General features: G+C 43.0%; 1 protein-coding gene across 4 annotated transcripts in view; it reads right to left on the bottom strand.

Annotated features, from left to right (window-relative positions):
- The window catches only part of NEK10 (NIMA related kinase 10), a 200924-nt gene that overhangs the window by 149262 nt on the left and 36640 nt on the right, over nt 1-15022 (bottom strand). For all 4 annotated transcript variants that reach the window (XM_014579152.4, XM_089776619.1, XM_025190296.3 and 1 more), the window contains 4 exons: nt 9215-9301; nt 7470-7694; nt 6072-6211; nt 3400-3461 (listed from right to left, as the gene is read on the bottom strand). In XM_014579152.4, coding sequence (XP_014434638.2) covers nt 3400-3461; nt 6072-6211; nt 7470-7694; nt 9215-9301 — 514 coding nt within the window. The remainder of the gene's footprint in view (nt 1-3399; nt 3462-6071; nt 6212-7469; nt 7695-9214; nt 9302-15022) is intronic.

Here is a 15022-nt window from a genome sequence, read left to right as displayed (position 1 = left end):
TTAAGTAGTTCAAATTAAGGGCTGTGTAGCCACTTAATTCGAACTAGCTGGAGGCTAGCCCTTCCCAGCTTGCCCTGGTGGCCACTCTGGGCACAACCAGAGAAATTCTTCTGCCCCCCCTCCCGGCCCCGGATCCCTTAAAGGGGTACAGTGCCCATGCCAGGTGCAAGCCTGCCAGCACCCAGCCAGCAGACCCTGCACCTGGCACAGCACGAGCCAGCCACCCGCTGCCACCCAGCCCTCCGCCTCTTCCCGGGACCAGGCTGGCGGCTCCCAGGAGCCTGCCCGGGGCCGGAAGAGGCGGAAACCCTCCTGATCTAGTGCGGAGATCGTGGACCGCATCCAGGTTTGTGGGAAGGCCTCCAACGTTCACGACCTCCGCACTAGGCACAGGAAAGCTGCCGTCTAGGGCAGGATAGCTGCCAGCCTGGCCACCAAAGGCCACATGCGAACCCAGGAGCAGGTTTGCGTGAAAATCAAGGTGGTCCGGTGAGACCCCTGACCCTGAGCCCTGAGCTTAGAACACAAGAACATAAGAACGGCCGTACTGGGTCAGACCAAAGGTCCATCTAGCCCAGTAGCCTGTCTACCGACAGCGGCTAACACCAACTACCCCGGAGGGGATGGACTGAAGACAATGACCAAGCCATTTGTCTCGTGCCACCCCTCTCCAGCCTTCTACAAAGAAAGGCCAGGGACACTGTTCCTACCCCCTGGCTAATAGCACTCCATAGACCCAACCTTCATGACTTTATCTAACTTCTCTTTAAACTCTGTTCTAGTTCTAGCCTTCACAGCCTCCTGTAGCAAGGAGTTCCACAGGTTGACTATTTGCTTTGTGAAGAAGAACTTTCTGTTATTAGTTTGAAGCCTGCTACCCATTCCTTTCCTTTGGTGTCCTCTAGTCCTTCTATTATGGGAACTAATGAAGAACTTTTCTTTATGCACCCCCTCTACACCATTCATGATTTTATAGGCCTCTATCATATCCTCCCTCAGTCTCCTCTTTTCCAAACTGAACAGTCCCAGTCACTTTAGCCTCTCCTCATACGGGACCTGTTCCAAACCCCTGATCATTTTAGTTGCCCTTTTCTGAACCCTTTCCAAGGCCAAAATATCTTTTCTGGGGTGAGGAGATCACATCTCTACACAGTACTGAAGATGTGGGCGTACCATAGTTTGATACTTCCCCTCCTCCTTCTTCCCCTGGTTTCCCCCTTCCAGCTCCCTCCTCCCAGGTTTCCCCCTCCCCTCTCCCAGCCTCTCTCTTCCCCCTCCCACCTCCTTTTCCCAGTCTCCCCAAGGTTAATCCCCCCCTCCGAGTTTTGTTAAATAAACAGAGTTTCTATTTTTGAACACACGTGTCCTTTATTTTTTACATCAGGAAGGGGGGCTAGGGAGGGGTAAGTGGAAGAAGGTGAGGGAGGAATGGGGTATGAGCCCCCAATGGGGAGGACTGGGGTGTCTCCGCGGGCTCCTCGGGGTGGAAACTCTTCTGCAGCCCCCCGATTGACCCCTCCGGATGGCAGCCTGCAGCAAGTGCAGCCAGGCTGATGGCCGAGTACTGCGATGTGCCGAGTGTGGGCATTCAGGGCACTCCAAGACAGGACTGCTTTGCTGTCCCTCATCGAGGTAGACAAGCAAGCAAGGAACCCTGAGAACTGTCTTTCCGGGGTGGAGGTTGAGTCCCTTTAAGCACAGCCCTCGGCTAGCCTGAGACAGCAGCTCCATGCTCTAAGTCCTAACCTGATGCCCTGCCGGCACTGCTTCCGGCCAGCCTTAACTTTGGTTCAGGGTCCACTCAATGTGGACATGCTAGTTCGAATTAGCAAAACGCTAATTCGAACTAGTTTTTAGGTCTAGATGCACTAGTTCGAATTAGCTTAGTTCGAATAAACTAATTCGAATTAAGTTAGCTCGAATTAGTGCTGTAGTGGAGACATACCATCTGAGAATAGTTATTCAACCAGTTATGCACCCACCTTGTAGTAGCCTCATCTAGATTGTATTTCCCTGGTTTATTTATTAGAAGGTCATGTGAGACTGTATAAAAGGCTTTACTCAAGTCTAGGTATACCACATCTACCACTTTCCTCCTATCCATATGTCTTGTTATCCTATCAAAGAAAGCTATCAGATTGGTTTGACATGAATTGTTCTTTACAAATCCATGCTGACTGTAACCTATCACATTTTATCTTCTAGATCAAGAGTCTCAAACTCACTCCCTGTGGGCTAACTACTGCCTGAGCAGTTCCACAATCCAGCCCTTGTGCCACTGCTAGCATGTGAGTCCCTGCAGCCCAAGGGAGTGTGTCTATATCCTTCCCCTAAGCACAGTCCCTGCTCTGCCCCCACCCTGCCTCTTCCCACCGCTGCTCCACCTTCTCCCACCATTGCACTCTTTCCCTTAAGCTCCCTTCCCCCAAAGGATATAGCCTCAGAGATTACCGATGGGCCTGGCGTGTGGCAGCAACAGGGGTCAAGCGCCTCCCCTTCCCACACTCATCACAGTGGCAAGAGCCACAGGGAAGCAGAGCAATACAGCAGCCTCTGCTCTAAAGCCATTTCCCAGCCCAGTTGCGCTGCTTCACCACTCTGCACACACCTCTCCTGGCTCACAGGGACATGGTGGCAGGTGCATGGAGTTAGCAGTTAGACACCACTCTAGGCCTGCTGTACTGCCAGTGTGGTGGCAGGGGCCACTGGGGGTGTTAAATTGCCTGGGGGTGGCAGGCAGGATGGATTGATGCACAGTGGGAAGCATATGCACCGGCAGGTGGATCCAGGAGACATTGGAGGAGGGTGAAATACAGAGACTCTCACCTCCACTGAGCCCTGCCAGAGATGGAGTGCCTGCCAGCCTGCTAGGAGGATTTGAAAATTGGTACTGGCCCTAGGGCAAACTGAGTTTGAAACCCTTGTTCTGAATGTTTGCAAATGGATTTCTTAATTATTTGCTCCAATATCTTCCCTGGCAGAGAAGGTAAGCTGACTGGTCTGAAGTTTCCTGGGATGTCCTTATTTCCCTTTTTGTAGATGGGCACTATATACTTGCCCTGGGGGTCTTCTGGAATCTCTCCAGTCTTCTTAATAGCTAATGGCTCAAATACCTCCTCTATCAGCTCCCTGAGTATTCTAGAATGCATTTCATCAGGCCGTGGTGAGTGACTTGAAGACATCTAACGTGCCTAAGTGCTTTTTAACTTGTTCTTTTCCTGTTTTAACTTCTGAATCTACTTTCTTTTCTCCTGTATTTACTATGTCTATGAATTTATGAGATTTATACACTATCAGAAAAAACTGCTCAAGGAGACACAAGTAAACAAATAAGAGATATGAAAGGGATACCAATGACACACTTAAACACCTTACTTTAATTGAATAAAGTCTTCTTACCTGTACTACTTGGTGAGCATTAGTGTCATTGAGCACCAGTTCAGTAATTGCAGCACAACAAGCTAGAATGAAAAAATCATATATAAATATTCAAGGTGAAGATTTATAAAGGTACTTCAGTGCTTAACAAAATTTATAAAAGTATCTAAGAAAGTTACGTGCCTATCTCCTACTAACTTACATTTGAGATATTAAAAACTTTAGAGGGGTAGCCAAGTTAGTCTGTAACTGGAAACATTAAAAAAACAATAAATAATCTAACAGAACTTTAAATACTAACAAAACATGTAGATGGTATCATGAGCTTTCATGGGTACAACCCACTTCTTCAGATGAATGGAGTATTAAAAGTCCAGTTCCAAAATAAATAGGGGGTTGAGTGGGGGGGACGACAAAGAAGGGGGAAAATAGTGAATTATAGTGTTCATGTTACATAAAGCTGATAGAGAAGGTGCAAATTGTTCTTAAGTACCCACTGCTTGGTTGGTTAAATCATTAGGATGTGGAAGGTAGTGTTCTAGCCCGGAAATGTCTTTATTCATACCTTTTTGATAGGCCCCAAACTTGTAAATGAAGTTAAGTTCCAACTCTTCCCCATGTATTTCAGGCCAATTTCACAAGCCAAATACACAGAGAAGCATTGGAAATTTTAATAATCCATTCATCTGAAGAAGTGGGTTGTACCCATGAAAGCTCATGATACCATCTAAATGTTTTGTTAGTCTTTAAGGTGCTGGTAGACTATTCATTGTTTTTTAAGAGATATTAAGGAAGCAGTCATAAAAAGTACACCAGAAATATGTCAAAGGCAGACTGATGTTAGGTGTCTGCTCTTTCTTCAACATGAGACCTACTAGGGAATGTCACCTCACATTACCAATTCCTAGGGCTGTCAACTATCTGATCACACAAACCAAAACACCCTTGCCCTGCCCCTTCCCTAGGGTTGCCAGGTGTCTGGTTTTTGCCCGGACCATCTGGTATTTGTGGCCCCTGTCCAGTAAAAAAAAAAAAAACAGAAAATACCGGACATGTAAAATGTCTGGTATTTTCTGTGGGGGGAAGGGGTTGGACAGAAGGCTGGGGGGACATTTTCCCCTGCTGCGTCTGGCGGGGGGAGCAAGGAGCGCAATGACTTTTTTTTTTTTTTTTTGCGCAACCAATTTTTTTCCTGCCATGTTCAGGATTTTTTGTGAAAGTATCTGGCAACCCTACCCTTCCTTGAGGCCCTGCCCGGTCTCCAACACCCTGCGTTGCTCACCTAATTCCCTCTCCAGCCATCACTCCTTCTCCCCTACACTCATGCATTTTCACCAAGCTAGGCAGAGGGTTGGTGTGTAGGAGGTAGTACAGGCTCTGTGAGGGAGTCTGGATGCAGGGCTGAGGGCTGGGAAAGAGGGTTGGGGTGCAGATGCAGGCTCCAGCTGGACAGCAGTTACATCAGGAGCTCCCAGTCAGTGGTGCAGCAGGGCTAAGGTAGACTTCCTGTTTTCCCAGGCCTTGTGTAATGCTCAGAATTAGCCAGCACAGCTCTGCAGCCCCTTCCAGGGGAGCAAGAGGTCTGCACACTGCTCTTGCCTGCAGGAACCATCCCCACAGCTCCTAGCCAACAGAAACTGTAGAGTCAGCATTTGAGGAAGGAGCAGCACATGGAGACCCCCAGTGCATACCACTGGCTGCAGGGACATGCTAGCCACTTCTGGGAGCAGCACGGGGCCAAGGCAGGTAGAGAGCCTGACTTTAAGCAACCTAAAATTTCCTGGATTGGCTTCAAGTGGCCTCTGGAAGACAGCCTGATTCTGGAAGACTCCTGACAAAAACAGGGGGATTGACAACCCTTCTGAGTCCTGAAGGGTGAAACTAAAAGTCTGAAAGGGTTCTAATGTATTATCTCCAAAATAAGCACATTATGAGTAGACCTGACAGAATATATTTGTATTCAATAATTCTTCTTGATATTATCAATATTAATTTAAAGCAGATTGTAAATGTTTATCCACAGAATTGTGGAAAATTATGAGTTTTAAGCATTTTTTTCAACTTTGAGTTATTTAAATTTTCAGAACTGCAGGAAATCAAGGGAGAAGGATCACAAATGGGGAGTCAGGCAATTATTTCTTGACAGTAGACATTGAGATTTTAAAAGTTAAATCTTTATAACAATTAAAACATAAATTGCCAGCATGACATGTCAAGAAATACAAAATATATATCCTTAAATCATGTTATTAAGTTCTCAAGCAGCTTTTTCTTACTTAGCTTATTAATACATTTTTATTATTATTGGTGGAAATATTTGTTGTTGATTTGTGTATATATGGTAGAATCAATGCTTAGCAACATTTACTGTCAAAAATTTAATCCTTTTAAGTAATCTGGTATCCTATAATTTGGATATTAATAAAACTTGAATAACTTTTGATCAGGAGTTTAAAACAAACACTATTTGAGCTGTTGAATACTTCCTTCATTTTGTGATGAAAAATACATTGGCATTGCAGATCAGCAAAGAAACTAACCCCTCCTCCCCACTGCTGACCTGATTCTCCTCCTCTGCAAAGCGAGTGTAAAATGATACCATTATAATCTGATTACGCTCTGCCCTACTTTACACAAGTATAAATGACGATATAAAGTTCAACATAGTGGAAAATCAGGCTCAATATACATACCTGCTTGAAGGGAGAAAGTATTTTCTTGTATTTCTTGAGGACTTAAATCTTCTGACAAATGAAGCTGTTGGATTCTCCCTGCTGCATTTGCACTAGATAAACTCCCAATAGAAGAACGATCAGAAACTAGATTTCTATCTCTAGAAAAACAAATCACAGAATAAAATAAATATTTAATAAGTATCAGTGCTAGTTATTTCTGAAATTTGCCCTATTTCTATATCTACATATGAAATGTACAATGAAAAACTTAATGCATTTAAAAATTTCTAATTGATATCAAAAGCATCACATATAAAACACACAGTTAATGCATAAATGGTTTAGCCCCATTTCTAATTTCAAACAGGCACTGTGCGGAAGACTTTGAACTACAGGCAGTCCCCGACTTACGCGGATCCGACTTATGTCGGATCCGCACTTATGAACGGGGCTTTTCTCGCCGTCCGTGTCCTCTGGGGCGAGAAAAGCTTCTCCCGGTCTCCCTGGTCTGCTGGAACCTCCCCCCAGACTAGTGTGCCCCTCCTCCCCCCAGCAGACCAGGCTTTTGTTGCGGGATGCCTCAGGTAGAGCAGCTAGGGTGCTGCCGGGTTGGTCCTGTGGGAACCTACCGGGCAGCGCCCCAGCTGTTCTGTCCCAGGCTCCAGATTCAACAGCTGTTGAAACTGATCAGGCTGATTCCAGGAAGCTGGGGGCAGAGCAACTCTGCCTCCGGCTTCCTGTAGTCAGCCCCTGGTCAGTTTCAGTGGCAGCAGCTGAATCTGGAGCCAGTTCCGACTTACATACAAATTCAACTTAAGAACAAACCTACAGTCCCTATCTTGTACGTAACCCGGGGACTGCCTGTATAACCTAAATTTACTAAAGCAAGTAATGATTTAGGGTACCCAATTACAAATATTTTCATGGAGCCTGATGTTTAGAGGATTTTCTGAAAATTAGGCCCTTTAAACATAGCTTGAGTTGGGCATACAAAAATTCAGGTAAGCAAAAGCATTAGTCACTGTGGAAAATGTAGGGCTATGGTCTTATCACTGGACTGAAAATCCAATTAACAGAGCTGATGTACCCTCCTACTTGTCTAATCAACATGGAAATTGTATGGATGGACACTAGCCGTATGTTTTATCTCTATGTAATTGATTTAACACAGCCAAGTCATTTTATTCTTTTGAAAGGATAGTATATCTGGAAAAATACACTGCATAGTCATTAACCTTTGAATTATCTACCTGAATTTCTTTTAATGTATGCATTATGCAAAGTCTGCAAATACTGTCCAAAGCAGAGGATGAAAGCTTTTTTATACACTGGTATATGGTCAAATGATTGTATGATAGCCTTAAAATATGAGAAAGTAATTGACAATTGTAATGACCTTCCAGACTGAAGACCTACCCCTGTAATATATGAAGGAGTTGCTTGATGCCGCCCCAAATACGGATTTCCACACTAATCTCAGGGTCTTCACAAATCTGTACCAGAATCCAAACAACACTCCATAAAAGCTTGAGATGATCTGAATGAAGCAAACTGAGCAGGATAGGAATGCCTTCATATAGTTTAACTTGCTCTTTGACTTGTGACTCAGCACAGAGGAGGCGCAGCAGCTCTGCAGTCAGCCTGCAAAGGTATCAGCAACAAATTACAACCACACCAAATAGTATATCTGCGTTAAATCACCTCTATAGTTATTATTGCCATTCCTATTGCACTCTTCTTACTTAGGGTTATTGTACATCCAAAGATGCCTAAGTAGTCTAAAATATATTTGCTGTTAAGTTACATTCAATAAAGTGTCATATTTTATTTACCCATTAAAACAGCCCTAAGCTTTATTAAATTAAGCTTGTCACATTTTTGGTGTGCAGTAATTCATAACACTAATAAGTTGGTATTACAATCTGGCCCATGTATTATCTGTAGCTTTTCAAATATGTCTATAAGTCTTTCTGAATTCACTTCAGATGGAACTCTGAAATCAAAGATGATGGTATAGTGCACTTAGTCCAGATCTTTTGACACTGCAGCTGATATAGTATATGCAGCCCTTGAATAAGTGGGAATCCTTGTCTGGGAGTTCCTGCCCTTTGCATTATTGTGTTAATATTCAGTGACACTTTACTCTGGTTCCATCAATAATGCTTTCCAGGTTAATTTGTCAGCCACTGCTGTTGTTTTTATGAATTCCTTCTTTTAAAAAAAATGGATTAGTAGTGGATGAACTTCAGAAGGTTCAAGGTTGTGGTAGAAAAAGCACTCAGAAGTTTGGATCCTTCTTCATACTTGCGTTCAAAAAATTGACTTGGAAATGTAACAAGAGAAATTTCTTGCACCATTTCCTCTATTTCCTCCCTCTACAATATGTCCAGAGATACCACAAGCAAAGGTATCTCACTGTGTTTTGGCTCCTCTTATACTTACACCTGGAATGGTAAAGTGCGAAAGTGTACAAAATTAAAACTTCATATTTTGAACCTGCAAACTTAGCTAGTGTTTCAATTTCAATTACTTCTTCCTTAAGTTTGAAACTTAAGACGCATAGCAATATCCATCAGAGAAACCTTTTTGTTATGGTTCCTTTTTTTTTTTTAAGTATTTCTTTCAAAAGTTAACTAAAACTTTTTTCAAATCTGCCAGAAGTTTCATCTTGTTCCTCTGTTATTTGGTTTTCCTGTCCCTAATTATAAGTTCAATAAGCAATAAAATCTCTATTTTGAAATGAAAAATATTCTTCGGTGATTGGAATGCAATCATGTTTGAAAAAGTGTTTTTGATCTTCTTGTTTTGTATTTAAGACCCAGTGGTCACTTTATCACCAGTTTCTTTTAAATCTGTACTCCTCAATCCCAATCATCACATCCAACTGAGTGTGATGACTAAGTCGACAGAGATATCTTTTTGTACAACTGATTCATTTATGCTGAATTGTAGGTTAGACTGTAACCCATTAATCGGAAGAAAGACGATAGTGTACTAGATAACCATCAAAGTATATTTTGCTGCATCGGTATCTGATTTTGAAATGTCACTACTTTGAAACTTTCCCACTCTAACTAAATAAATGCAGTATGTCTGCATATCAAAATAAAGGTTACCACAGAAAAGGATTTACAGACTATTTACATTAAATAAGGTCCTACCTTTTAGACAGCAAGTCATATTCATGTAGTATCACCAGCAAGTTTTCTACAATGGAAAGTTCACTGATCTTCTCCCTACATTCTGGGCTACAAATGAAAAATTCATGGATATTTATATAAAATAAAATTACATGAAAAATACATGTGTTATTTCCATTTAACTTCTGCCCACTTTCATTTCATCATCCATTGCTTTGACTACTTATATTTTCTTATGGCTAAAGTAATGATGCCACGTTGCATATGAAGGTTTAAAAATACAAAAATAAGTTGGCCCCACATTGACATTGCAAAAGTTTCCTCTTATTTTTTATAATACAGATTTTAATTAAATATTAACATGATGAATGAGAGAAAAAGCTTAAATATTTAAATATGCTTCAAAAATTAACTTTGAGAAAACTAACTACAAAAGCTGGGGTTTAATATTGTATTAATATAATATATTCATATTTTATTCTATTCTAACACTGTTTCACATATCCCCATGTAAGTGTAAATAAAAATAGTTTATATGAGGAATACTCAAGGCAAGCTGCAATTTACAAGTGAATTACTGAATTTACAGGGCATTGTAATCACCAAAGCCTTTAATTTTAAAAGACTGTAATCATCTAGGCCAGTGGTCACCAGTCAGTAGATCAGGACCTATTGGTAGATCTTGGAGCCTATGACAGGTGATGCTAACTGGTTTGGTCGGGAGGCTAACAAACATGTCAACACTTCAGTTGCTTCTCCCCTCACTGCCATGCTTCTCCTGCCCTCTGCCTTGGAGGAACCTCCTGTTTGCTGTGTAAGGTGGGAGAGACGAAGGAGAGGGGTGTTGATGTCAGGGTGTGCCTCTCCTCCATCCTCTGTAACACACGTGCACAGAGGGGAGGAGATGACAGGACTCCGGACAGAGGGAACCTACTTGTAACTGCTACTATGTCTGAATGTGCTCAGCATACTTAAAGAAACAATACAAATCACTGTCATTCTCATATGTTGTGCATCTATGTCATTCAAACAAATACACTTTGTCTTTCACACTCATCTTCCAACCCAACATGTACTTGTGATGATGGTACTGTTACTTCTTTTACTTCTTTCAAAGTGTGTTATTTTACGGGTTGGACTGGTCTGTGTATTCCATAATTTTTATTTCTCTCTGAGGCTTAAAGTTCATTCTTTGAGTAGTGAATTCTAAAATGCCTAACCTGTTCTGTCCGGAGTAAATATCCTTATGGTAATTTTTAAATATATATATATATATATATATATACACATTATAGCTAGGTTTTTAGTTTCTATTGGTGGTACACATCTGTACATTACTGCTATATTGGTGCACATAACAAAATTCATTCCCTCTAACTTTTTCCATACATGTGCAGAACACTGGCCGGGAGTCTCCTGGAACTGAGCTAAGGTAGACTCCATCCTACCCTGGCCTTATGCCACTCCTGGAAGTGGCTGACACATCCCTGCAGCCCCTGCGGGAGGTGGGGCAGAGTGTCTCCACACATTTCCCTTGCCTGCAGACACCCTCCCTGTGGGTCCCACTGGCTGGGAATGGTGAACCATAGCCAAAGGAAGATGTGGGGAGCCATCTACCCCTCTCCCCGCAAGGAGCTGCTTTTGGACATGCTTGCTGCTTTTAGGAGAAGCTCAAAGCCAGAGTGGGGGCAAGTCTGTCTTAGCCCCAATGAGCCTCAGCCTAGGAGCCTCCTGAAGTAAGCAGTGCCCAGCAAGAGCCCAAATCCTGAAGCCCTGTCCCAAGCTCAGCTCCTTCACCAAAACTCCCTCCCAAAGCCTGCACCCTGAATTCTCTTCCGCTCTCCAACCCTTTGATCCAGCCTGGAGCTTCTCCCATATGCTGAACCCCTCAGCCCTAGACCAGACCCTGCACCCCAACTCCATGCTTCAGCCTGGTGAAAGTGAGTGAGATGGGGAGGAGGGAGAATGGAATGGACAGAACAGGGCCTCAGGGAAAGAGGCAAGGAAAAGGTATTGGAGTTTCAAACAAATCCTGGATTGCATTTAAATTCAAAAAATGATCTTGTGCTGACCACTGACCTAGGCCCTGACTCAGGAAAGTATCTATATTCAGAACAATACTTGACATACTTAAGTACCACTGACTTCAGTGCTTAAAGTTCAGCACTTCTCTCCTCAATCAGGACCCTAATTTGAAATAACTATTTACTCATTATATAGGATACTCTTTTCAGATAAGATTAAGAATCTTTAAAAATAATTTAAAAGAGTATTAAACAATAGTCAAGTGAAGGAAAATCAATTTAAATTACCACAAGAAAGAGTAAAAATTTCAAATGTACTTGAAGAAGTTAACTGAAAGTGGCCTAATTATTCTGACAAAGTTAACAGCATTTTCAGACAGCTGTTGAAGACAATCATGAGTTTAAGAAAAGCACGGACTACAAATTTAACCCTTATATTCAATAGTAGGGATATGGAGTAAGAAAGAACTCTTTTGGATTTATGTTTAGGTGATGTCTACATGATCACTTATGTTGGCAAAACTTTTGGGCTGCGTCTACAGTACAGGGTTTTTGCGCAAGAAGCCTTTTACGGAAGAGTTCTCACGCAAAAGTGCATCCAGACCTCAAAGGGCATCGCAAAAGTGATGTGCTTTTGCACAAGAGAGCGTCCACATGACATGGACACTCTTACACAAGAAAGCTCTGACTGACATCCACAGAACGGCCATCAGAGCACCTGTGCTTTTTCCAATAGGAGTTTCTTGCACAAAAATCCCTCCAAAGGATCCACGCCTGCCTTTTTGTGCAAGAGCTGTACCACAAAAAGGAGTTATTCCTCCTGAGGAGAGGAATAACTCTACCGGCAAAAGCCCTCTGTTCTGTCGATTTTCTTGCGCAAAACTGCGCTTGAGGTGTAGACGCCCCTCTGTTTTTTTGTGCTAAAACCTTGTAGTGTAGACATAGCCTTGTTGTTTAAGGGTGTGAAAAAACATACACCCAGTGATATAAGTTTAGCCAGCATAAGCACCTATATGCACAGCACTATGCCAGCAGAAAATGTTCTGTCACCACTTCTTAAGCTGTTTTTATTATGTCAACTAAAGAGCTCTCTTCCTACGGGCATAATGTGGATACACAAAGGCTTTTACAGTGGCACAGTTGTATTGGTACAGCTGTGCCACTGTAAGCTTGTAAGTACAGACATGACCTTAGTTAACCAGAGAACTTACATGTTTTTAGGGTGAAACATTCTGGTCTTTGTAGGTTTGATTTGTGCAATGGTATTTGAAAATGAACAGTCTTCCAACATTAAGTTAAAGATATTCAAGCAAGATAAATTTATTTCACTTCTAGCATAAAATTAAATGCAAGACCAAAATATCTATATTATTATTAGTCTGATTATCGCTGTGGGGTTTTAAGCGAGAATGAAAACCAAAATGCTTTTCAAATGCCTTCTGTTGACAGAAGAGAAGAGGGATTCTGGAGAAGTCTCTGTGAGGACTTCTCACAAAGATTGTATCAATTCTCTACTCTTTTCACTTTTCTCTCTGTGTAAAATCTCTTTAAAGCAGCATTTCTTCAACTTTGTTCCACGGAACACTGGTGTTCCGTGAACAACTCGCAGGTGTGCTGCGACCTCTTCTTTGTTTTTGTTACTTCTTTGTCTTTTTTTGTCTAAATTTTTTTTTAAAGAAAATTTTCATAGGTGTTCTGCCTTAAAAAAATATTATTGTTTAGTGTTCCGTGGTCTCAAAAAGTTTAAGAAACACTGCTTTAAAGCATAAAGCTGTTCTTCAAGTATGAGAGTCAATAGAATAATAATGGAGAACATCAACGCCAAGGCCTGCATAGGGGACTGTGTGGCCACACTCTTGCAAAGTGCTCCATGTAAGTACAGGATCTGCTTTGAATGATTAGGGGCTATATTTATTTTTAAACAATTGAAAAGAGTAATGCCCTGATGCTGCAAAAGCTTAGAGACACACTTTTCAAACTGTGAGCAGTCTCATTGGTTTCAATGCAAGGTTAAGCTGTAATGCTGGTAGGCCAAATGTCAGCTCTGGCTAATACTGAACACATTAGTTAAGAACAGACAAACTCATAACTGCAGACCAGACCAGTTAACTTATGTGTTAGTGTAGCTCAAAATAGATATTAGTCTTGTAAGACTGTTTAGTGTTTAGACTCTACAGAATAGTTGTAAATTACTGCATGCGTTAATCTTATTTGTAATCTCTATATTCAGTGCCATCAAGAAATATGTAAGTTTTGCTTTATGACTTTGAAAATATTTGTTTTACAGATGAAATCAGATGGGAAGAGTGTTTCCCCCACTCATCTAGAAGAACAATCAAAATGGGTGAGCCATTAAGGAATACAAGGGATTTGTGAATAGCTCTACCAAACCTTGGAAATACTACATGCAAGGAAACTAGTGCAATGGACCTGCAGGCTAATAATGTAAATAAAACAAAGGCACAAGAAAGTTTATCATCTCTTTTCTGTTTGAACTTTCACAGGACTAGGAACACTCAAATGAACCCAGAGATTCCCCAGGTCTGTTCTGAAAGACATTTTGAACTCACAAGTACAAATCTGTCACTCTTGGGAGTTAGATTATAACTTATTTGTGTGTACAGGCAGTCCCCGACTTACGTGGATCCGACTTACAGCTTTGCAAAGCCGCGCCTGGGCTGCCTCGCTGCCCGAGCCCCCCCGCGGCTTTGCAAAGCCTCGGGGAAGCCGGCAGCGAAGCAACCCAGGCGCCCCGCGGCTGTCCCGCTGCTGGCGTCCTCAGAGGCTTTGCTCCCTATCTCCCTGGCAGACCAGGGAGACTGGGAGCAAAGCCGCGGAGGACCCAGGTGGCGGGACAGCGGTGCGTCTCGGTCCGCTGCCCGCGTCTTCCTGGTCTGCTGGGGTGGGGGGGGGGGCGCAGCTAGTATGCCCCACCTCCCCAGCAGACTAGGCTTTTCTCCAGACGCCTGTGGCAGAGCAGCTGGGGCGCTGCCGGTTGGTCCCGCAGCGCCGCTCTGGGCGCTACTGGACTAACCCGGCAGCACCTCAGCTGCTCTGCCCCAGGCGTCCTGATTCAGTCGCTGCTGGTCAGTTTCAGCAGCGGCTGAATCAGGACGCCTGGGGCAGAGCAGATGGGGTGCTGCTGGGTTGGTCCAGTAGCGCCGAGGAGCGGCGCTACTGGAGCAACCCAGCAGCACCCCAGCTGCTCTGCCCCAGGCGTCCCCAAGTCAGCTTCTGCTGAAACTGACCAGCGCTGACTACAGGAAGCCCGAGCCAGTGTTGCTCTGCCCCGGGCTTCCTGGAATCAGCTGCTGATCAGTTTCAGCAGCAGCTGACTTGGGGACGCCTGGGGTTCTTAAGTTGATTCTGTATGTAAGTCAGAACTGGCGGTCAGTTTCAGCAGCGGCTGAATCTGGACGCCAGTTCCGACTTACATACAGATTCAACTTAAGAATAAACCTACAGTCCCTATCTTGTACGTAACCCGGGGACTGCCTGTATATGTTTGCTTGCTTTAACCTGTAAGCAACTCATTTCTTTATCCTAGTTAATAAATCTTTATATGGTTTATTATGGGATTGGGTACAAGTGTTGTCTTTGGTATATGATCTAGGATACCAATTGATCTGGGATGAGTAACTCGAAACAACCTGGACATTTCATGATTTTTTTGGTGTACGTGACCATTCATGGCTAAGTCCAGCTTTTAGGGGTGGCAAGATAGACTAGAGATACTGTCTGTGACTCTGTGGTAAGACTTGTCACAGTGATCCAGTTCATATTTGTCATTGGCTTGGTAAAATCT

Source organism: Pelodiscus sinensis, chromosome 2 (genome assembly GCF_052426305.1).
Source record: "Pelodiscus sinensis isolate ZL-2025 chromosome 2, ASM5242630v1, whole genome shotgun sequence".
NCBI lineage: Eukaryota > Metazoa > Chordata > Testudines > Trionychidae > Pelodiscus > Pelodiscus sinensis.
Note: the sequence above shows the minus strand (reverse complement) of the source record. Positions and strands in the feature narration are given on the sequence as shown.